At 32.8% G+C, this 23,854-nt stretch overlaps 1 protein-coding gene across 3 annotated transcripts in view; it reads right to left on the bottom strand.

Annotated features, from left to right (window-relative positions):
• Window positions 1-3,448: 3,448 nt before the first annotated feature.
• LOC120418811 (serine/threonine-protein phosphatase PP1-beta catalytic subunit) overlaps window positions 3,449-23,854 on the bottom strand; it is a 97,159-nt gene continuing 76,753 nt past the window's right edge. For all 3 annotated transcript variants that reach the window (XM_039581325.2, XM_052710874.1, XM_039581341.2), the window contains 6 exons: window positions 10,976-11,107; window positions 10,553-10,768; window positions 10,353-10,492; window positions 6,624-6,722; window positions 3,750-3,989; window positions 3,449-3,679 (listed from right to left, as the gene is read on the bottom strand). In XM_039581325.2, the coding sequence (XP_039437259.1) occupies window positions 3,563-3,679; window positions 3,750-3,989; window positions 6,624-6,722; window positions 10,353-10,492; window positions 10,553-10,768; window positions 10,976-11,107 (944 nt within the window). In that variant the 3' untranslated portion in view covers window positions 3,449-3,562. The remainder of the gene's footprint in view (window positions 3,680-3,749; window positions 3,990-6,623; window positions 6,723-10,352; window positions 10,493-10,552; window positions 10,769-10,975; window positions 11,108-23,854) is intronic.

Below are 23,854 nucleotides of genomic sequence, written 5' to 3'. Positions count from 1 at the left end.
CTTAAAAAAGATATTATATCCAGATTAAAAAAAAATATTTTTCATATTTACATATTTTTTTTTCTTTTCTTTTTTTTTATTTCTGAAGTTTTGAATAAATAAGCTTTAGAATTGAAATTTCAATCTTAAAATTATTAGAATTTTTATTTTTGTATGATTTTAACATTTTTGAATTTGTGAAGCTCAAAATTTTAGAGGTTTAGAATATTAGAATTTCAGATTTTTAAAATTTCTAATTTTACAATTATATTATTTTAGAATTTTAACAATTTCAAAATCATGCAATTTTAAAATTTTAGAATTTAAAATTTCAGGATTTAGAGTTTCAGTATACAAAACATTTTGAATTTTAGTATCAAACAATTTCAGAAGAACAATTGTGGAATTTAATTGTTTCAGAATTCCAGGATATATTTTTTTGTTTCTTCAATTTAAGATTCTTTAAAAATGCTATTTTTTATATTTTGTATTTTTAAGAAGTTCCGGAATTTTAGAATTAAAAATGTTTTTTTGAGGGTTTTAGAATTTTGAATTCTAGAATTTTAAAATAATAAAATTGTAGAATCTCAAATAAAATTGTAGAATCTCAAAACCTTGTAAATTTCATAATTATTTAGATCTTTGAAATTATTATTATTATTATTATTTTTAACAAAATAGTATTTTAGAATTCTAGATTAAATTTTCAAAACAACCTATCCCTCATGGGTTTCCTATGCAGATAGGACCTTTTGAAAATTTAATCGAGAATTAAACAATTTCGGAATCCAAAATCTCAGAATCTTTTATGTTTCAAAATTATTTCGATCATTGAATTTTAAAGTTTTCAAAAAACAAAAAAATAATATTTAATGAATGAAACAATTTCAGAATTTATTTTATAGTTTCGGAATTCCAGGATTTCAATTTTTTTAAGTATCTAAATTTTTAGAATATTTAAAAATGTTAATTAAAATTATTAAAATTTTGATTGCAAATTTTCAATTTATTAATTTAAGAGTTCAGGAATTTATGAATATTAGGATTTACAAATTTTGGAGTCTTTGATATTTTAGAAATAAATTATTCAGAATTTTTTGAAATTATTGATTTAGAATTATAGAAATTTGTGTTTAGTATTTATTTGTTTTTAATTTTGGAAAAAAATAGTTGAATTTTATAATCTTGGGATTTTATAGTTTGTTTTTTTTTTAATTTTAAGAATCCAAGATTATTTTTGAAAATTGTTGAATTTTACAATTAATTTTTTTTTGAATTTTTAGAATCAAAATGTTATTTTTTTTAAGTTTTGTTTAAGAATCTAAAAAATTTACAGTTAAGAACTTCTATAAAACCGGGATTTTGGAATTTTAGAACCTTGATATATTTAAAACTTTGAAAAAGAAAATTGAGAAATTTTAATATAATAGAAATTAAGAATTCTAGAATTTTAGATTACAGTCGACTCTCTGGCTGTCGATCTTCTTGATATCAATATTGCTCCAGCTGTCAATAAATGTTTCAGTCCCTTCAAGTAGCATGCTTTGATTTTTCGTTCTATAATTTGATACCTCCCGCTCTCGACGGTCCCTTCAATATCGACAACGAGAGAGCCCACTGTAATAAAATTTTAGAATCTCAAAAAGTTATAAATTTCAAAATTATTTAGGTTATTGAATTTTAAAGTTTTGAAAAAACAGTATTTTAAAATTAAACAGTTTCAGAATCCAATTATTTTTTTCAAATTGTATAATTTTATAGGATTTTAATTTTTTTTATTATTTGAATTTTCTGAATCTTAAAAAAAAAATAGTTTCGTTTTAGGTTATAAATTTCAAAATTAAAAAAAAAAACATTTTAACTTAATTTTTTTTAAATTTGATTTTAATAGTTTCAATTTATTAATTTTAGAATTCAGCAATGGAGCACCCGCAGTCGAGCAGTTTTTGACAGTTCGCTCCATAAGAAATACATTGTAGAAAAAAGCAAAAAACTGCTCGAATGGAAATGCTCCATTTATGAATATTAGAATTTTTGCACATTGGAGTTTTTGATGTTTTAGAAATTATTAATTCAGAATTTTAGAAATTGATAGTTTAGAAATTTAGAAATTAGTAATTTAGAATTTTAGAAATTTTGAGTAAAATTCATTAGTTTTTAAAAATGCTGATTTTTTTATATTTGTTTATATTTTAACTTTAGATTTTTTTTTTTATTAATTTTTTTTTTTTTTATATAAGAATTTCGAAATTAAGAATTTCCGAAGTTATCAAATTTTGTAATTTGCTTCCTAGTGGGCTTCAACCAAGGCTTCAATTTTATTCTGAGAACTTTTTTTTCTTTTATGTATATTTCCGGTAAAAAGAGAAAAAAAAATCGTCAAAATTCATCTTGACCTGATAGCATAAAATGTGATACGAAAGTTGAACTTCGACGTTTCCTCGGAATTCCGAAGATGAAAGGAAATCCCTTGCACATTTCATAGTTTTACTCCAATTTTAACGATTTATTCTCTCCAAAAGTTCAACTTCTTAAACATTTGCGCACTGCTACCAAAATTAAATGTCGTTATTTTACGGGTAAAATTTTGATGCCGTTCAAAACGCACTAGCAAAAAATAAACTTAACAAAATGTTTATGTGTCTGTGTGTCAGTTAACTAACTCCCCTAACTCCAAATTTGTAATCGAAACGAAAAATTTGTTATCAATTCATCCCAACTAGACAACTCTCCGAAAGGTCGAGAACGTCACCGCCGAGGACGACGACGACGACTGCGTCGACGAAGTCGACGGCTGTTGATGCTGCTGCTGCTGCTGCTGCTGCTGTCCCGACAGCGACCCTTGGTGGTGCAGCACGGGCGGCTTCTGCGGAACCCACGGCGAACTTGAGGCGCTCGACGAGGCTAGAGGCGGAGTCGGTGGGGGTATTGCTATCGGTACGGTTACCGGTTTCTGTTGCCTTTGTTGGTCGTGCAGCCGCATCCCGTGGAGGGCCTGCTGCATCGCCAACACCTGCTGACTGTGGTGATATTGTTGCTGCTGCTGCTGCTGGTGGTGCAGATGAGGTGGGGGTGGTGGAGGGGGTAAGGTCACAATCAGTTCTTCGTCCTCGTAGCCGTCGTCGTCGCCGTCGCGCAGGTGCAGATCGTTCAGGTCGTACAGGTCCGCGTCCAGTAGTTCGTCGTCGTCTTGGTCGTCCCTAAAGTCTTCCTCTTCGTCTAGCTCGCCGTTTGTGCCGATTGCGGTTAACCTGCCGCTGATGGCCACCGTCCTGCTGCTGCTTCTTTTGTTAAAACTACTGTTACTATTACTACTACTGCTAGTGTTGTTACCATTTGGTTTGGTGGAGTGTTGCTGTGAATCTGCTGTTGATGCCGATGACGTTGGTGGCGGCGCCGTCGGAACGGCGGTCGATCCGGTCGCTGCTGTAGATGATGATGATGCTGATGATGCCGTTGATGATGATGATTTTTGTTTCCTGCTGCTGCTTCTTTCGCCGCCACCACTTCCGCCGTTGTTGTTGTTGCCGCCGCCACCACCCCGCCGGCGCGTCAGATAGCGATTCAGAAGAGAGAGAAATTATTATTTCCGTTTGGTCGGGGGCAGCGGCTGGTTCTGGTTCCGCTGGGGCGTCTGCGGCCGCTGGGCGTTCGTGCCGGTGTACTGGTATTTGGCCTTCTTCTCCGACGGTTTCAGAATCTACACAAAAAAAAGAAAATCGTTGAATTACTTCTTCTCAAAGCATCACACAATCAAGCCCAATCCGCACCTGAAACGAACACATCAGGTTCTCGTCCACCGACATCATGCCGCCGGCGTTGTCAAACTCGCCGCAGTAGTTGGGCGCGGAAAACAGCGTCACGAGCGACCGCTTCGCGAAGAACTCGTACCCGTCCTCGACGACCTGGTGCGCCCGGCAGATCAGATCCAGGTCGTGCATCCCCAGGAACTTGGACACGACGTCGACGCCGAACGTGAAGCTGACGCCGCGGTCGTTCTCGCCCCAGCCCTGAAGAGTAAAATAAAAGTACTTTAGCAGGGTGACCACTCAAATCCCATTTTCAAATTCCCGACTTTTTCCCGACTTTTCCATTAACTCAAAAAATAGGCATTTCTTATCTAAATAATGGTTAAAAAAAAACTCTTTATGAAAAAAGTCGACTATTTACAATTTTCGTATAAAAAGAAACTCAACAACAAACTCCTAAAAAATACTTTAAATATTGAAGCACTCATTATTTTAATTCAGAGTAGAAACATAAACAAACAATAGTCTTTGAAAAATAATCGAAAACATAAAAATACTTATAATTTCAATTTTAATTTTTTAACTGGCAAACGTATAGTTTTTGATACTTCATTTCAACTGGAACTGGCAAAAAGTTAAATATTCTTAATTTTATTTTATTTAAATTCAAAGAGTGCTTAAAATTAAGTTCCCTTCTAAATTTTGATATTGATTTTTTTAATCAATGCTGATGTATCCAGTTATCAGTATTTAACTGTTTTATTATTTTTTTTCAATGAAAAATTCAGTTTGATAAGATTCCATGTTTTACAACTTACTTTATGCGAAATGTTCGAAAGGACAAATTCTTTAAACATATTTGCAATAACTTAAATCAAAATTTCTTTTATTTACTTTTTTGCTTTTTCAATATTTTTTCATGTTTACAAAACGGAAAAAAGTTTTTCAATTTTTTCATTCAGAACCAACAACGATTGGATTTTATACGATATTTAAGTTTTCCGAAAACTGAAAAAATCTAGCTTAATCTATAGTAATTTACCCATACTCGCAAAAAAAGTTCAAGATAAGCCTTTGAAAGTTCAGGGTGACCACTCAAATCCCATTTTCAAATTCCCAACTTTTTCCCGACTTTTTTCCAGACTTTTCCAGAAAGCTCAAATAATAGGCATTTCTTATCTAAATAATGATTTCAAACAAAAACTCTCTATAAGAAAAGTCAAAATCAACCACCGTAAAAAAATATTCTAAATTAATTTAAAAACATCCAACTATTGGCAATTTTTTAAACACAGAAACTGAACAACAAATAAAAAAATACTTCAAAAATGGAAATTCATTATTATGACTAAAAGTAGAAACACAAACAAAAAGTCCTCAAAAAAATCGAGAGTTCAACAATACTTATAACTTTCATGTTATTTTTTAAATTGACAATCGTATAGTTTTTGATACATCGTTTCAAATGGAAATGGCAAAAAGTTAAAGATAACGGAATTTAAAATTTTATTCCTATTTCTCCCACTTATTTTAAGCAAAATGTTTGAAGAGAAAAAATGTTTAAACAATTTTACCATAACTCAAAATTTCTTGTTTTTTTTTTGCAATTTCAATATTTTCATCATGTTTCAACGCTTATACTTATACTCACAAAAAAAGTTCAAGGGCAACACTTGGAAAAAAATATATTTGAAATTACTTAATGAATTTAGTTAAACAATTAAAAATATTTACAAAAAAAAAAAAAACCATTGCCAAACTCAAGTTGGAATCAGTTTTCAAATATTCAATCTATGTGACAAAATTAAATAGAATCATAACTCTAAGCTGGGCACCAGGCTCTATTTTTATATTAGTTTTTCATTAACTTTACCTCTTGTTGATAAACAAAAATGAATAGAGATCATTAGATTCATCTAAAAAATTATGAAAATCGGTGTCAACTGCATCCAATATTTATTAAGATTTTGAATGTCTTAATCAGCTATTCCATACTAAAATATATTGAAATTGTTAAAAGATCATTAAATTTAAAGTAATTTACAAAAGCAGAATTGAGTTTGAAAATTGTACAAAATATAACAAAATCATTCAAGAGTTAAAATTAATTTTCAAACAAGTATGCTTTGAATTCCCGACTTTTCCCGACTTTTCGACAAAAAGTCATAAATTTCCGACTTTTTCCCGATTTTTGGCGGATTTTGGCGAATTCCCGACTTTTTCCCGACTTTCCCGATTTCCCGACTTGAGTGGCCACCCTGCCTTTGGAAAAAAATCAAAATGACTTAATGAAAATTTTCCACAAAAAAAAATATTGCCACACTCAATATTAAAACAGAATCATAACTTTACGCTGGCCATAATCGTAAAATCAGGTTCTATTTTTCTATTAGTTTTTCACTAACTTTGTTGCTGTTTTTAGTTTAGATAAATAGATCTTGTTTGATAAATAAAAATAAGTAAAAATCTGATGATTTAAAAAAAAATAATATGAAATTTTTTGTCAAATGCAATCAATATTTATGATATTTTTCAATGTCTTAAATGGCCTTTTCATTCTGACATAGATTGAAATTGTGAAAAGAACCTTAAATTTAAAGTAAGTTACTGAAGAAAAATTTAGTGAATTTAATTTGAAAATTGTACAAAATATGACAAAATTATTCAAGAGTAAAATAGTAAGAAAGAAAATAATTTTCAAACAAGTATGCTTGGAATTCCCGACTTTTCCCGACTTTTTGACAAAAAATCACAAATTCCCGACTTTTTCCCGATTTTTTGCGGATTTTGGCGAATTCCAGACTTTTTCCCGACTTTCCCGATTTCCCGACTTGAGTGGCCACCCTGACTTTAGCATATGATTTTTAAGGGACATTTTGAATGCATTCTCCTCACCTTAACATCCTTGTCCGGATCGCTCCACAGCAGGTCGCACAGCAGTCCAGTGTCGGGAACGTCCGTTGGTCGCATGATTCGTCGGATTTGCTCCATGTGCTGAGAAATGAGAAAGAGGAAAAGTATTATTCATCAAATCCATTATCAAAATTTCAGGTTTTTTATCCTAATAACTAAACTATTTATTAAATAGTTTTTTTTTGTCTTTTCAAAAATGCTGAAAAGTCAAGGGCGTTTTCTCAACTTAAAACAATCCAAAAATTCTCTATCTGAGTTGTGTGTTTGGGCTTTTCTTCAAAAACACTCGACTCTCTGGTTGTCATACCAAAGGGACCATTGAGAAAGAGAAGAATTAGTTTACAGAACGATACAAGAAAAAAGAATGAATTTCGTAGTTTAGCAATTCTCGAAGGAACGAGTTTTTTTTATAATTTAATTTTTGGTACTTTGTATATTTTGATTTGGATGTGTGTACTTTTTCTATGACCAAAGAAGTCATTTTGAACCATTAGTTCGTCCATACAAGTTTTCAGTGGGGACGCGCAGTTCTGCTGATGTTCATGTTTTATTTTGTATCGTTGTTCGGAGTCGATAGCGGGGCCTTGCGGATTTTCTGCAGCGTTCGATCGTGTTTTTCGGCACCATTTTTTTTGCAGGCAGTGATAAAATCAGTCCTTCTTTTATCATCGTTTATCGGAAGGCACAGCGCCGGTTTAGTTTGTCTACGTTATTGTGTTAATTTAATTACATACGTTTACGTAACGTCCTAAAATTGATACTTTTTTTTAATTTGTTGAAAGCAATAGTTTATTCGACAATAAGGCCGTTGCAAATATTTTTCAAAGTTTATGTCGCCCCCCCCCCTCCCCCCCCTCACTTCAAAAATTGTCCGAAAAATCAGAGGAGAAAAAAATATTTTTTTCAAAAAACTTAAATTTTTTAGTGAAAATAGAAGTTAAATCAACTGAAAACAATCTAAAATGCATTGATAATCATATTTAGCATGTTTGGGCTGGATTAAAAATATTTTGAATTTTTGTGAACTTCCAGTGCACAGCATCGCAAAACCTTTTTTTTTTGCAAAAAATAAATTTTTTGTCAATACTTGGATATTTTTGAAACTAATTATTGCAAAACAACTGGACAGGTGTAAAATGCGTTTTAAAACATTTTTTTTCATTCAAATGTTAAAACCTTGGCTCGTAAATTCAATTTTTATCCCCCCCCCCCCCCCCTCGACTTTGGTCAGAGGCGAGGGACATAAAATTCAAAAAATATTTGCAACAGCCTAACGGGCAATAACTTATTTTCAATATATTTCTGAAATTGATTTAATCCAACTAATTTATGTTGAATTTCCAAAGCTTTCACTAAGAAAATATTTTTTTGATAGTTTGGTAAATTTAAAAGTATAAAAACTTAAAACAAAACACAAAATATCGTATTTTTTAAGTACTCAAATTCACATTATGTGCAATATTGATACACATATCTTGGAACAAAAAATTGCACTAGTTTTCACAAAATATCGTATTTTTTCGAAAATTCACAGATTTTCACAAAATACCATATTTTTGAAAGTACTCAAATTTTCATAATTTACAATATGGGTTTTGTGAGAAATTGTGCATGCATTTTCACAGTGTAAGAGGTTTTAGAGTAAAAAATCTGTACTACAAAAAAATCGAAAAATTGAACCCGAGAATTTCGCTTTGTTTGATATCCATGTTACAAATTATGAAAATTTGTTTTTTTTTTAATGCGGTATTTTGTGAAAATATGAGTATTTAACAAAAAAAAAACTCAAATTAAGTGAAAAACCATACCAAATTTCGCTTCGTTCAATACCCATGTTGCAAATTATGAAAATTTGAGTAATTTTTAAAAAATACGGTATTTTGTATTAAGTTTTTCGGTACGTTTTGGAATTTGTTAAAATTTGAGTATTTTCGAAAAAAATACGGTAGTTTGTGAAATGTAGAGCATTTAATTTCAAGATACTAGAACTGAGAACTATTGCTAATTATGACTATTTGGGTATTTTCGAAAAAATACGGTATTTCGTGTTTTTTTGTAATTATGCTTTGAAATTTACTACATTATCAAAAAAAAAAAAAAAAAAATCTCAGTGAATGCATTGAATATTTCACATGATATTGATGGATTGATGCTTTGCTAAAGTTGGTAGCTGTTTATACAAAAAGGCTATTAAAATATTCAAGGATCTGTATCTTGAGAACGGATTTTCTGATCGATTGCAGTCTTAAAAATTGTCTTTTTTGACTTTTGTGAAAAATGCAAAAAATGTAGTGCGCAAGTAACAATTTTTTTTTAAATCTAATTTTTGGATATCTAGATTTTTTAAATAAATTGTTAAGTCAAAAAAAATCCGGCTGGTACAATTTTTCTTTTTGAAGTTTTTGTCCCGCCCCTATGGTCAAAGTCGAGGCGGGAGGCGAAAAAAAAACTAAATTTTAAGGAAAAATATAACAAAATGCTTTAGACATATCTGCAGTTATGCCAAAAATTTGCAAAATATCAATGTATTTTTGGAAATATTTTTTATCCAAAAGTTTTATAACCTTTTCCAAACTGTGGTCCCAACACTTAAAAGGGTTGGTGGCCATTATTTTCTGAGAAGTTCTAAGCAATACCTGCAACTTGTTCGAAGACACCAACTCGACCAGAAAAACCGTTCTAATGATACAGATTTTTGAATATTTTTATAGCCTCCTCCTGTACTGCCGTTCTACGCATAATTGTCCCATGTTCAAAAAAGTGCAACTGAGAAAAACGCGATTGAAATTTTTCGACCGATTTCTGTGTTTCTACGCATAATTGTCCCGCGGGTTTCTATTTGCCCTATGTGTCCCTAATCGCCCCAGTTATCAGTTTATTACTCTTATTTGTAATCCTCTTGCTATACAATAGGTGAACAAGACACAATACTTCGTAAAACTGATAACTTCGTGAAATAAAATACTTGGTGGGACAATTATGCGTAGAAGTTTAATGATGGGACAAACAGACTTGGTGTTGTTTTTAATGAGTCTCCGAACAAAGTACCAGATTTTATGTGTTTTTCTTAAAGTACACATCAAACTAAACTTAAAAATTTCATAAAGTCAAAATCGTCCAAAACTGACATGGGACAATTATGCGTAGAACGGCAGTGTATGGACGAGCTAATGAAAATTTTGTTTCAAGATTTTGTTGCTCCTTTCAAATGTAGCAAAAAAAAAAAAACAGGTAGACAAAACAATATTATTGCTAAAAAAAATAATAATAACATCCAATTGTAAACTATTAAGTATTTAAATGAGATAAGGTTCTTAATGGGTTGTAACTAATCTTTTTAATTTTGGAACCATAGATGTTTACGGTAATCGGGCTTGTACGTGTGTCAAACGCGTTCTGACCTGAAATCCCTTTGGCCAGTTGTCGCATTTACAACAAATTTCAGGAAGTGTAAAGATAGCAAGATTGAAACTTCAGTCATATGAAAAGTGACAACAATGCGCATAGTTTTTTTTTCCGGTATTTATTGAATATCTCATGATTGAAATCGAATTTTGGGAATATTTGGAAACCACCATTTAATTTCAGAATGACAATTCAAAAAATTTAGAATTCTGATTTTCATTTGTTTAAAGCTAATAAAACAAGTTGAAATTCCAATCCCCATTTACCCTGCCCTGTTAACAAACATTTAAAACAACAGCAACTCACGTTCAGGTCCGGACTGAGTCCGCCGTGACAGCAGAAGATCTTCTCGTCGATGATGGCCGCAATCGGTAAGCAGTTGAAGCAGTCGGTGAAGGTTTTCCACAGCTTGACGTTGTACCTTCGTTTGCACTCGTCGTAGAATCCTGTTTTGGTCAAGGAGAGATTAGCTTTTAGCCCCGAGGGTCACTCTTCATCTTGCTCACCGTATATCCTATTAATACTGGCACACTCGTGATTGCCCCGCAGCAGGAAAAAGTTCTCCGGGTATTTGATTTTGTAGGCCAACAGCAGACAGATCGTCTCGAGCGATTGCTTGCCCCGGTCCACGTAGTCGCCGAGGAACAGGTAGTTGGCCTCCGGCGGGAACCCACCGTACTCGAACAGCCGCAGCAGGTCTGTGTACTGGCCGTGGATGTCACCTGGGGGGAAGATTGCGAAGGAAACAGTTTTGATTAATTCTGCGAAATATGACACAATTTTTTCAACGACAATTTTCCCTCGAATTTCGGTCTCTTTTCAAAGAACTGGTTCGGTGGAAAATCTCCGCGTCACGTGTGCTGCTGCGCCATTATGTAAACGCGCCCAAATTTAAATCCCCCCGATTAATGTGCCCGATGGAAACCTACCGCAGATTTTGAGTGGGGCTTCCAGCTCGAGCAGGATCGGCTGCTGCAGGAAAATTTCACGCGACTTCAGGCACAGTCCTCGAATCTCCTCCTCCGACATTGGTACGGCCTTGCCCGGCCGGCATCCTCTGACTGGAATGAAATGAAGAGAAAGGGACACGTGTTAGCTCGATGAACTCGATGGTGGATCATGGTGGAGTCTCCATATTAAAAAGGGGTTTAAGGGAAGCGCATCGTGGTTTGTAGAATAAATGAAAAATTCTGCTGACATATTGGTTAAGTAGGTTTCCCATACTGGAGGGCTACATCTTTCTGCGTGTAATATTACATATAATTTCATGAAACAAAACAAAACAAACGAATGGTCCACTTCGCGCCTGTAATACCCCTCGTTTTTTTTTAGATTAAAAAAAAAACTCATTTTTAAAATGCATTATTCTAAGAGAAAACTAAACAAAAAGTCAACTTTTGGGTAATAAAACTTGAAAATTTGTTGACGTAAAATCCAATGGCGTAATCAACATTTACATACAGTATCTTCAGGTTGATTTGATGCCGGCAAAGTTGTTAGTATGATTTAGCAGAATTTAGAGAAAAAAATCCCTTTAATTTAAAAAAGTACTTATATTTATTTTTTACTTTTACATACAAAAATATAATTTTGTAAAAATAGTATTCTTATTATTAAAGTTTAAATATGTTTTAGCTTAAAAAATGCAATATATTACACAGTGATGAAAATTTGTTTGCGTAAGTATTCGGTTATTTCGAGAAAACAAATGTATTTTTCTAAATTCTGAAAATCACGGGCGAAAATTTTTTGACTTAATATTTTGATGTAATATTATTTTGTTATCGGAAAGCACTAAACGAAAAATCTTTGATTGAGGTTTTTCCCTTATGTGATGGCCCAATCTGGCATTCTTTACACAGTTTATTCAAAGTTACTAGGCTAAAGCAGTCATGTTTTTAAGTTGTTGTAAGTAATTACATAGAATATTTTTTTCTAAATAAACAAAAGCTAAAAAAACATTGTATAACGTTTTTTTGTATAGTAAATCAAACAGTGCACTTTTTTATTTTCATAAATTCTGAAATTTTGGAGCTTAGATCGAGAAAAGACTTAAGGATTTTTTGATTGACATTTTTTAGTTTTTGATATTGTATCTTTAAAATCATAAAAAATAGAATTGAAACCTAAATTTAGTTATTTTGTTTTGTTTTTTTATTTTTTGTTTAAAAAAAATTGTATTCTAATTTATCATTATTATTATAATTATTATTATTAATATAATTTTAGCTTTATTCTAAATGCCCAAAATTTTGGTAACTCGAAAAATCATCATTGATTATTCGAGTTACCAAAATTTTGGGCATTTTACATAAAGCTAAAATTTACTCAAACGGGTATCAGGGAATGTGTCCAATTTGAGGAACAAGAGATTTTTATAAAGGTTATAAAGGTACTTTTTTTTTTCAAAAGTACTTAAATTTTCATAATTTGCAATATGGGTATCAAACGAAGCGACATTTTGTATGCTTTTTCACTTTATTAGAGTTTTTTTTCTGTTTAAAACTTACATTTTCACAAAATATCGTATTATTTCGAAAATACTCAAATTTTCATAATTTGCAATATGCGTATTAAACGAAGCGAAATTTGGTTTGTTTTTTCACATTAAAAGTGTTTTTTTTAGAAAATACTTAAATTTTCACAAAATACCGTATTTTCTCGAAATTATTCGAACTTTCATAATTTGCAATATGGGTACCAAACGAAGCGAAATTTTGTTTGTTTTTCACTTTATTAGAGTTTTTTTAAATACTAAAATATTCACAAATTACCGTATTTTTTTCGAAAGTACCCTCATCTGGGGTGACATTGGGTCTGGGGGGTGAGATTGGGTCATACAAATTTCTGCATTTTTGTATGACCCAATCTCACCCCCTAGACCCAATGTCACCTCTGATGACGGTACTCAAATTTTCATAATTTGCAATATGGGTATCAAACAAAGCAAAATTTGGTTTGCCTTTTCACTTTATAAGAGTATTTGTTTTGTAAAATACTTAAATTTTTACAAAAAAAACCGTATTTTTTCGAAAATACTATTTGTTTAACACTGGAACGCCCAACGCATGTCCAACTTACACGGACGCCCAAGCTTCCCAAAAAAGTTGAAACGGTAACTTCAACTCGCTGGTTCTCGGGCATCACTCAACCAATCGGGACGATTCTTGTTTCCAGGGATTTGTAAGAATGTCTAGATGATCCTAAAATTTTGCAGAACTTGATTTGAACAAATCCAGAGTTTTTTTTTGAAAAGGACCAATAAACCATTGTCTTTCATATGTTTATAGGACCTAATCAAAAAAAACTCTAGAAATGTGTTATTTCTGCGACTAAAAAAAAAAAAAAAAACGACAGTCTTTGCGGAATTTTTGGCGAATTTTTTTTTACACGCGAAAAAAAAAGTTGGAACGATGTTTTTGATCGCAAAAATTACAGATTTGATCAAATTGAGTTCTGCAAAGTTCTAGGATCATCTAGACATCCTAACAAATCACTGGAAAAAAGAATTGTCTTGATTGGGTGAGTAATGCCCGAGAACCAGCCAGTTTAAGTTACCGATCCAACTTTTTTGGAGCCTTGGGCGTTGGAATGTTAATTTGCAGTATGGGTATTGAACAGCATACGAAATTTCAATTCGTTTGATACGCAAATTGCAATTTTAGTATTTTCGTAAAAATACAGTATTTTGGGAAAATTTTGCATTTTCCAAAAAAACTAATAAATTTAAAAAGCATACGAAATTTCAATTCGTTTGATGTTCATATCGCAAATTTTGAAAATTTTAGTATTTTCGAAAAAATCCGTGTGACGTTTTAGTATTTAAAAAAAAAAAAAATTAAACAGAGTGACTTAAACTCTGATATAGTGAAAAAATCATATAAAATTTCGCTTCGTTTGATACCCATATTGTAAAATTTAAAAATTTGAGTAATATTGAAAAATACGGTATTTTTTGAAAAATTTGAGTACATATTTGTACTTTGAAACTTACTACATTTTGAAAAAAATATATTCTCAGTAAAGCATTGAAAATATAACATGATATGGTTGAATTAATCGATTTTAGAAAGATTTAAAAAAAATAGTTATCGTCCGTTATCGGCGATAAGATTATCGCCGATAGAATTATCGAAATAACGATAACGATAACCATTATCGTTATCGTCAGACGATAATATTATCGACGATAATTTTATCGATTACCAATCTTGATTTTTTTGGTCTACTGTTTTTTTATTTCAGTTGAAAAAAAAAAAACAGATTCAAAACAACATCTTTTCCCGAGCATGAGTTAATAACAAGGGAAATGCGTAATAATACCTTTCTCTAGTATCAATACCAAATTTTGGTATTCCTGGACCCTTTAAAATTTGTCTTAAGGATTATGCAAGAGCAAAATGTGGTATCATACCAATTTAAGGTATTGTTTTGATATTGCCAAATTGCAGCATTTGTCAATGGTCGAACACCACATTTTGGTATTCTTTTGGTATTACAGTATTTTATCAAATTCCTCTGAAACTCTGGGAAAATTTTGACCAATTTCGACAAAATCATTAATTTTGCGCTAAAATGATGTCTCAAAGCGAATGCTTTCATTGAAAACCGGAAATTTCAAACTTGATTTTAAATATTTTTGATACACCCCATAAAGAAATGACTTGAAATTGTGGAAAATTTTCAAAGTCAGGATGCCACATTTTGGTATTATTTTGGTATTGAAAGTTTTCATCAAATTCCTCTGAAACTATGGAATTTTTTTTTATAAATTTTGACGAGATAATTAATTTTTAATTCACTTGAAGCCCAAAAATGTTAATGCTGATTTTCATATTTTTTTGATTTACCCACTAAGATTTTTTTTAAAAACGTTGAAATTTCTCTAAGTCGGGATAAACAAATACTTTGAAAACCGAGTTAATTAACAATTATTGAATTTAGGTGAATTTCAATCCTTATTTTTCAATCTTGTTATTTTTCAGAAGCTTCAAGAACTTCAAGCACAGGCCGTTCATCAATGACAAATGAATTTGATGTGGTGAAGAATATCACTAAGTACAACATGGAATCATCAGGTGAGTAGATTTGGCTGTTGCATATGGATCATTTCCGTTTTTTTACTAACTGCAACTGCTGCACTTAAAATGGTATGAAAATACAAAATTTTGGTATTACTTGTGCAAATACCAGCGACCAAAATGTGCTATTGGTTGCCCAGTAATAGATGGTAAAATAACATGAAATCAAACCAAAATCATGTATGTGGAAGACCACAGGAATACAAAAATCTGATTTTCCAAGGGCGCGGGAATACCTAAAAATAAAACCATGGTAATACCAAGTTTTGGTATTCAAGCAATGTTCAAAAATCCAGAAAACCTCAACTTGGTATTGAAATGGATTTATTTTGAGGTATTATTTTACCCTTGGAATAACATGGTTTGGTATTCCTGTGGTCTTCCACATACATGATTTTGGTATGATTTCATGGTATTTTACCATCTATTACTGGGCAACCAAGGGCACATTTTGGTCTCTGTTATTTGCCCAAGTAATACCAAAATTTGGTATTCCCGTGTTATTTACCCCCGCTCGGGTTGATGAAAAAGGATCGATAAATTTCTTCAATTTCAAATGAAATTGATAACATTTTTCATATCATGCTCAACAAATAAAGTTTTCCCCGACAATCACTTGATTCAGCGCCGGCCGCCGGTCGCCGAGGCAAATTGACTTTTACTTCTCGCACAAATCGTGACTAAATTATTGTTTGTTCCTTCCTTCCTCCTCAACCCAACTCATCAATTCAGAGCAAAACAAAAGGCACATTGGGATTGATATTCGTGTCGACAGGTACCTCCACGAGACCATCACAGACAGCGCAACTGTCGACTGATTGACAGCGTCGAGAATAAGAATCAAGAGGATTGTGTTTTTTTGTTTTGTATTTTCCACCACTCCCGTCCTCTTCTGAATCTGGAAGGTGGAGGAGGGGTTGGTTGGGTGAGATCCTCGCGTGAACTGGATTAATAGAAATTAGATTAGTTTCTCGAGGGAGTTGGTGGTGTCGGTGCCTGGGTGCAAAAGTTCGAAAAGGCTACCAAGAATCATGTCCAATTTCAATCATCGGTTCCATCCGGCTGGCAATTAGATTTTTTTTTGTCCTTTTCAATTATGTATTTGATAACCAGGGTCGGGAGAAAATTACTCATTTTTGTCGTTTAATCATTAGGAACTTATTTCATGTTTGGTAAACAAAATTGATCAGAAAAATTAAACGAATTTGAAAATCTAACAAATAATCAAACTTCCAAATCCCTCTTACCCAGCAAAAAAAAAAAACGTTGCTACTAAATCATCGCATTTCACGCAGGTTGACTTTTATGCTGCTCAATATCTTTTGCGACACACATCCTTTTAAAAATATAAACGAGACACACTTTGGGGAGAAAAAAAAAGAGCCAAGTTCGAGCATTCACCATGTTTACTTTCTTCCCGTCACGCCGTTTTGTGCGAAACTTTGTAATTTTTCGGCTTTCCTCCTTCCACAAACCGCACACAACTGGTTTGAGTAGGAGTTTTTTTGAGTAGAAAATCAGTCAAAGTTTATCAACAGAACGAAAGGATTTCTGGATTTAAAAACCTAATATTTATTTACAAACTTTTCTATAATTTCACTGCCGGCCTGCGGGTTTCCTTCAAATTTGACAGCAATATTCAATAAGAACATAAGCAAATAAATTTGCTTCTAGAGGAAAGTACTGAGTAGGATTAGGCGATCGAAGTAGCCATGGGCGAGTTTGGACGTAAAATTTTTTCGGTGCCGTAAATTTGACGTTTTCTACGGTGTTTTTTTTTTCAAGTTATTTCTCGTTGGCATCTTTTGGCTTTATTTACAAAATTCCACGACGGTTTCGGATTTGTTCTTCGGATTACTTTATTCTGTAAGAGATTCTTTCTGTGGCTGAAGACAAAAGTGAAGTTCTGCGTGAACTTTTTCGTATGGCGGAACGGTGAAGATTTCCTGATGGTTCCAGCCTTTCCGGCAAAGCCAAAGCCCTGTCCCTTCACTTAAACAGCACCTAAATGGAAGCAGATTCTATTCGATTCGGTATGTCGACCGAAAACTATCAAGAACCTAGAGGAGGTGACGATCGTCACACCGTCAGGCTGTGTGCAATTCCGGTTGCAGGAAAATGAAGATTGAAGCTGCTTATTGAAGATATCCAAGTTTTTGTGAGATCTTTCCAAAATTTGTTTTGCTAAATATTTCCTTTTCCCTATATTATATTCTATTGATTAAATGAAACATCCTTCCTACCCCTTCTTTATCTTCCATTTTCCCAATCCCCATTTCTCCATTTCCACGAACCCCCCTTAAAATATAATTATTTGCCAAATTTACACTTACACTCCCAACCACAACTGATTCGGAGCGTTTGGTACGGTATGTCTACGCATCCTTCCTCCCCTGTAGATTCTGTGAAATGTTATCCGTTCACATAATCCTCTCTGCGGTAAACACAACGCAGTAGGGCTGGCCGCTTTAATTTTTGTAATACATTTTGGGGTGTTCTCGGATGTATTGTTATTATTAATAAGGCTGGTACAAATATTTTTAAAAGTTTTTGACAACCCCCCCCCTTCAAAATTGGCTCGAAAAATCAGGGGGCAAAAAAAAAATTTTTACAATAAATTTCAAAATTTCAATGAAAATTCAAGTGCAACCAACTGAAATCAAATTAAAATACATTCTCCAGCGTTTAAAATCATTTTTAGCATGTTTGGGTTTATTCAAAAATCTTAAGATTTTTTGAATATTTTCGATGCAAAATCTTTTTTTTTCGATACAATTTTTGTTTTTGTCAGATCTTAGATTTTTTTAAAACTAATGATTGCAAAACAACTGAACTAGTGTAAAATGCATTTTAAAACACTTTTATCATTTAAATGTGAAGACTATGGCTTGTTATTTAAATTTTTATATTTTTTATTTTTTTGCCCCCCCCCCCCTTGACCTCGGCAAGGGCATAGGGACAAAAACTTTTTTAAATATTTGCATCGGCCTAATGACAAGAAAAGTGCTTGGGGCGTAATCTATTCACAAGACTTTCCGGCATGCTTTCATCGGACTGGCTGCGTTTGTGTTAGATTAGATTAGATTAGATTCTAGAGGAAAGTACTGAGTAGGAAATTGAGGAAAAAAAAACTGCACAGTTTGAAAAACCATTGAGTTGGTCCACTTTTTTAAGGGGACAGGGGAAATTCTCCACTGTATCCCAAAGAAGTTTCGCTTTGAGTTGGACGATGTTTGAGTAGGTGCATGGTTTGGGATACGCCCTAAGCAAGCGTCACGACCACACACAATTCTGGAAAATAAGAAATATTTGTAAAATATTACCATAAATAAAAACAAATTAAATATGAGACAAATATGATTCAAATAAGCAAAAATGCAAATCTTGTTAAAAAAGCTAAATTCTAAAAGTTTTGAACAAATTTATGAAAAAGAACAGAAAACGCTCCAGTTGCACAAATCTGCTGCACGTGCACGACCCAGCCCCGTTCGGTGGAACCAGAGCAAAATCTTATTATCTAATTTTGCAATCCTAGTCTCGGTTTTGCCTGCTGCATCCGACGATAAGCATGACTGATTTGCGTCGTTTGGTTACGCCAAGACCGGCCGGGGAAAAAAGTGTAGATATTGCATTAGCTCTTTTTTCCAGGGAATCTCGTGTGGCGATCTGGGGGCTAGGGGGAGTTTAAAAAATGACGTAACATTATTTTTTTGTTTCATTTAATTTCAATTTTTTTTTATTTTTTCATCTGAATTTAAAAAAATTAACACACATATTTTGTAAAAGTGCACAACAGACAAACTCGTATATCATAACAGCACGAACCGCATGAATGTTGTTTAAGGTTGTGGGTGGCTGCTTTTGCACCACATTTCATTTTCTATCATGTCTAACGCCCTCCAAAGCAAGAGCCGTGAATCTTAGTGAGGAAGCTAGGGTGCGGCGAGGAGTGTTTACCACCGTACAGTAGCAGATCACTTTCACTTCACTAGAAGACAACGCCAACGGAAATGCGAAAGCTGTTTTTCCAATAAATGTTGTATTGTTCTTTATAGATTTAGGTTCAATCACTTCTGAACAAAAAACTAGAATTAATCTCAAGAAATGGGAATTTAAAAAACATTTTTGAACAGGACACAAAAAGGAAATAAATTATCACAGAAACATATAGGTAATAAAACATTCTCAGGAAGAAAATCTCAAAAACTTCATAACTCAGAAAACTTCTATCATTCTTTTTATTTCGATCCACTGCTAACACGAATCCAGCCAGTTGTTTGGAAGTGCAATTAATTCGACAACACTTATAAACTGCTACTCTTTCTCCACCCAAATGGGAAACAACCAGCTGTACAGGAGCAACTTATTTTTGCAACCATATGGTTGTTATTACACACCCAAAAAATATATCCTAGAAACTGCTACAATAATTAACGAGTATTAGAATTAAAAAAACGGACAGATTTAATAAAACAAATGTTTTCAGCAATCATAAATTGTGGGAAAAAAACTCTCATAAAAAATCACATTCACCGAATAAAATAGATAGATGTTTGGCTTACTTCACTAAATTTGTAAATATATATATTTTTTAATTTTTTTCATCACTGCGTTATGTATGGATGCTCCCTCTCTCTAAACTTACACGGAAAACAAATATTCCAGAAATTGCGAAATCGTACCATAAAAACGCTAATAGCGCAAATTTTGCATCACTTTTTTTTAAACCAGTAAACAATGAATAAAACTGTTTCTCCCGTAAACACGACATGACTTCATGAAATGTGATCGTGAAAAAAGTTCCTGATTTTGTGAATACAAATTACATTTTCACTAGCAATTAGATATTCAGCCCGAGTAAACATTCACGGTTTCACAAATCAAGTTTATGACATCTTGGTTTTAATTTATGCATATAATGCAAAATATTCATGAATTCAAAAGAATGTTCATGATTAATTTTAAACGCGTGTATAAAATGCACGACAGTAATTCATGAATTGGGTGGATATGGAGGTCTTAAGTTAAGGGGATTCATACATGCAAATCGGCATAAATTTCAGAGGTTGGTTTGAGCACACGCTTAATCTTTTTTTCAAATCTATTTTTAGGGCATTAAACGATATATTTTCATCTGTCATTGAAATAAATTTGAACACATTTGGTTGTGTCTTCGCCGAGATATAGCTATTTGAAGTTTGCAGTTCAAAAAACGGGTGCCACGATATCTCAACACTGCTTTGACCAAATCGGCTCAAAATTTTGGCGAAGACTTGTTTAACTGGTTCCGTGTGCATGACGAAGGCCGATTTTCAAAAAGTTTATTTTAAAAAAAGATAAAAATATTTTTTTGTTTTGCTTATAAAAAAAATGGTTAGTTTTTGATTTCTGTATTTTTTTAAAAAGCAAAATTTCAAAATCGGGCTTCGTCATGCACACTTGATATGTCTTGAGAGTCTTCACCTCAAATTTCAGCCAATTTGGTCCATTCCATATCGAGATATCGTGGCACCCGTAAATCAACTCGGTGTTTAGAGAAAAACGCTCACAAAGTTTGACACTTCGCTTCATGCATGGAAAAATTTTGAGCTTAAATCGTCTTTTACTCAGTTTAATCATAAAATATCATCAGGAAACTTTCAGGAGTGTTCGAAATCATCATTTTAGTGGATTTAATAAATTTTCTGTAATATAAAAATTTGTGATTTTCTACATGTATGTAACCCCTTAAGAAACGAACTATATTAAGGTATTATAAAGAAGTTCATTTTTCAAATCATTTTGTATGGTTTTTTGTTAAATTTTCTGCTTTTCAAATGTGATTTTAGGCTGCAAAAAAGAACATTTCATTTTCCTTTGATTTATCAACGAATTCGAAAATAAAAGCAATTCTAAATAAACTCGGACAATTTAATGACTTTTTTTACTGCCTAAAACTTTATACCGTAAACCGGGGTGACATTGATAGGATTTGAATTTATTTTTGGAATATTCTCAAACTGGTAAGGTTTTTCTCAAGATTATTATTTTAAAAGCATGTACTGGGATAGGTCACACAAGGTCCACGCACTATTTTTCAAAAAAATATTTTTTTTTAATAAGTGTAAAAAAAAAGTTGGCTTGAAAATTCTTATTTTGAGTCCCAAGGTGACTTTGATAGTCATAGTTTTTCTTGTTTAAATCAGATGAAATGTGTTCAAATTTTATTTTTACGTAAAATGTGCCATCAACAAGGAATTCGAAGCACAACTTAAAAGTTTTAACATTTTATTTGAACATTGGTAGTTCTAGTGAAAATGCCTATAAATTTAGAGATTTTTTTAAAACTATGTTTTAAAAACATATAATATTTATTTTTTACAAACCTATTTGACCTTCTTCTAGTGGAAAATTGTCCAAAGAATCCGAAAATGCATTCCGTTTTCCTATTCAAAATCATATTCATTGAGAAAATCATGAAAATTTGACAATAATAAAATAAAACTTTTCATCAACATTCAACTAACATTTCAAACTTGTCTCATTTTAAACTTGTCGGAAAAATCTCAAACCTGTCAAAGTCACCCCGGCTATCGAAGGCTACCCGTTTTACGGTACAACTTTTTGGCAGCCAAAATTCGTGATTATGCTGAAAAAAAAAGATGGAAAAAGATTTTCTGATTGATTTGGTATGTATCTTCAGTAGCATTGTAGGTGAGAACGATTCAGAAAATATTGAACACTCTGAGAAATGATAGCATTTTTTCATTTTTTTCTGAAAATAGATTTCAAAAACCGTGCTGAAAAATATTATTTTAGGAATTTAACTTTAGTAAAGAAAAAGTTGGTTGAGAAAAAGTTTTTTTTTTTCTAGAGTGTCCTCATTGTTTAGCTGAAGACACCAAATTGATCATAAATTCATCTCACAAGATTTAGACTGTCAAATATTTACATACAATTTACGGTCAGCTGCCAAAATTATATGAAGATGCAAAATGGCTTTTTTGGTTTAAGATTTAGCCAAATAAAAAAAATACTGGTAAATATATTTCAGGTTTTTGAGGAGAATTGCTGCTCCATAGGGTAAAATTAGTAATTGTTTATGAAGTCATGCTGATTTTCAAACATGGTGATTTATCTGAAAATTAGTCGAATATTTATTTTTAAAATTTTATTTAAACCCCAAATGTAGACATAAATTACAAATATTCCAGTAAACTTCCTACAGAAAAATCAAACATACCCTGTGCACCAGAAAACTTATCTTGCAGGGGCTGCCAGTGAGGGGCGATCGCCGGGGGCAAACGAGTGTCATGCTCTAGCACAATTTTCACAGTCAGTCAGCCGGCGAATGAGACTGTGACTCTGACGACTGTGAACTCCAACTGGCCGTCCGACGGCGGCGGCGGCGTGTCCAAGTGGGTGGAACGTGCCCACCTTCCACCGCGACCACCTCCCAGAAGAGGGGGAATAAGTCTTTAAAAATGAAAATATTTATTACTGAGAGCACGGCACAAAGTTTGCTCACACTTTTGGGAAGGGTGGTACAATTGGGTGGTTCTTGTTTGGCTTGGCAGCTGTGAGTGAAAATGGTAGCAACAATAATAACACCCTCTAGAATTTAGACAAGGGGAGAGGGTGGGGGTGAGCTTGGGAAGAAAAGTGCAGATGAAAGTGGAGTAAAAATAATTGACCCAATTTTCACATCTCGGATGGCACCCACTGCTGGCTGGCTGGGTGGTTTGTCCGGCGGTTTTAGTCTCGTTGCTTATGCTTAGGAAAATGAGAAGTTACAGCTCGTTAAGGGACTAAACTTGATGAGAAACGGTGGGAGATAAGCTGGCTGGACAATGTTTCAAAACGCATGAGTTGACTACAAAACATTTTTTATAATAAGTACCTTAGGAAAGATCAATTTAATTTAATAAAGGAAGCTTTTTCCATTCTGATTGCCTTCAAATTTTGAACAGTAAAAAAATCTTCTTTTTTAACCTTACTTACGAATCAGCTACATTAAATTTGTGTTAAAAATGCCCACCTGAAATAAAAAAAAAAAAAACAGAGAAATTTTTTAGAAATACGTTCGAAATTAAATGCTGGACTGATTACGCAGTCAAAATGTTTAGCAAACTGCTCTCGAGTGATACAAAGTTTATCAGGAGCAGGAAAAGCTACTCTGCTAGGTATTTTCAACACAGTTTTGTTGAGTTTTTAAATCAAACGTTTCAGCTTTCGTGTTTTGTTCAGAGAGAAGCCACAGGCGACGCAAAAAAAACTAAATTTCAAGGCTGCGTTTCCATAGCAGAACTGCACTCTCTGAACTCACGATTAATTGAATCCTTTTGAACAAAGTAGCAGTCACACCACATAGTTTTACCGAAAAGGTTTGTAAAATCATTTAAAAAAAATCCTTATGGTAAACATTTCTATTATTGATAGAATAGCACGCAGTAAAAAATAGTGTAAATTTGTGAGATGTAATATTCCTCCTTTTATGATGTAATAATACATCATTTAGATTGAAAAGTGGCAGTACACTGCAATACTGGTACACAGTTAAAAATAGTGTAAATTTGAAATGTGTAATATTGGAAGGTTGAATATTACCTCTTTTATGATGTAATTTTACCTCAATTTAGACTGAAAAAGCGGCATTACACCAGAATAGTGGTAAAATTACACATTTTCAGAGGTAAAATAGCACATTTTTTCTGACATAAAAGATGTACCCCTTCCCAGATGAAATAT

Source organism: Culex pipiens, chromosome 3, assembly GCF_016801865.2.
Source record: "Culex pipiens pallens isolate TS chromosome 3, TS_CPP_V2, whole genome shotgun sequence".
NCBI classification, from domain to species: domain Eukaryota; kingdom Metazoa; phylum Arthropoda; class Insecta; order Diptera; family Culicidae; genus Culex; species Culex pipiens.
The sequence above is the reverse complement of the archived record's forward strand: the minus strand, read 5'-3'. Positions and strand labels throughout refer to the sequence as shown.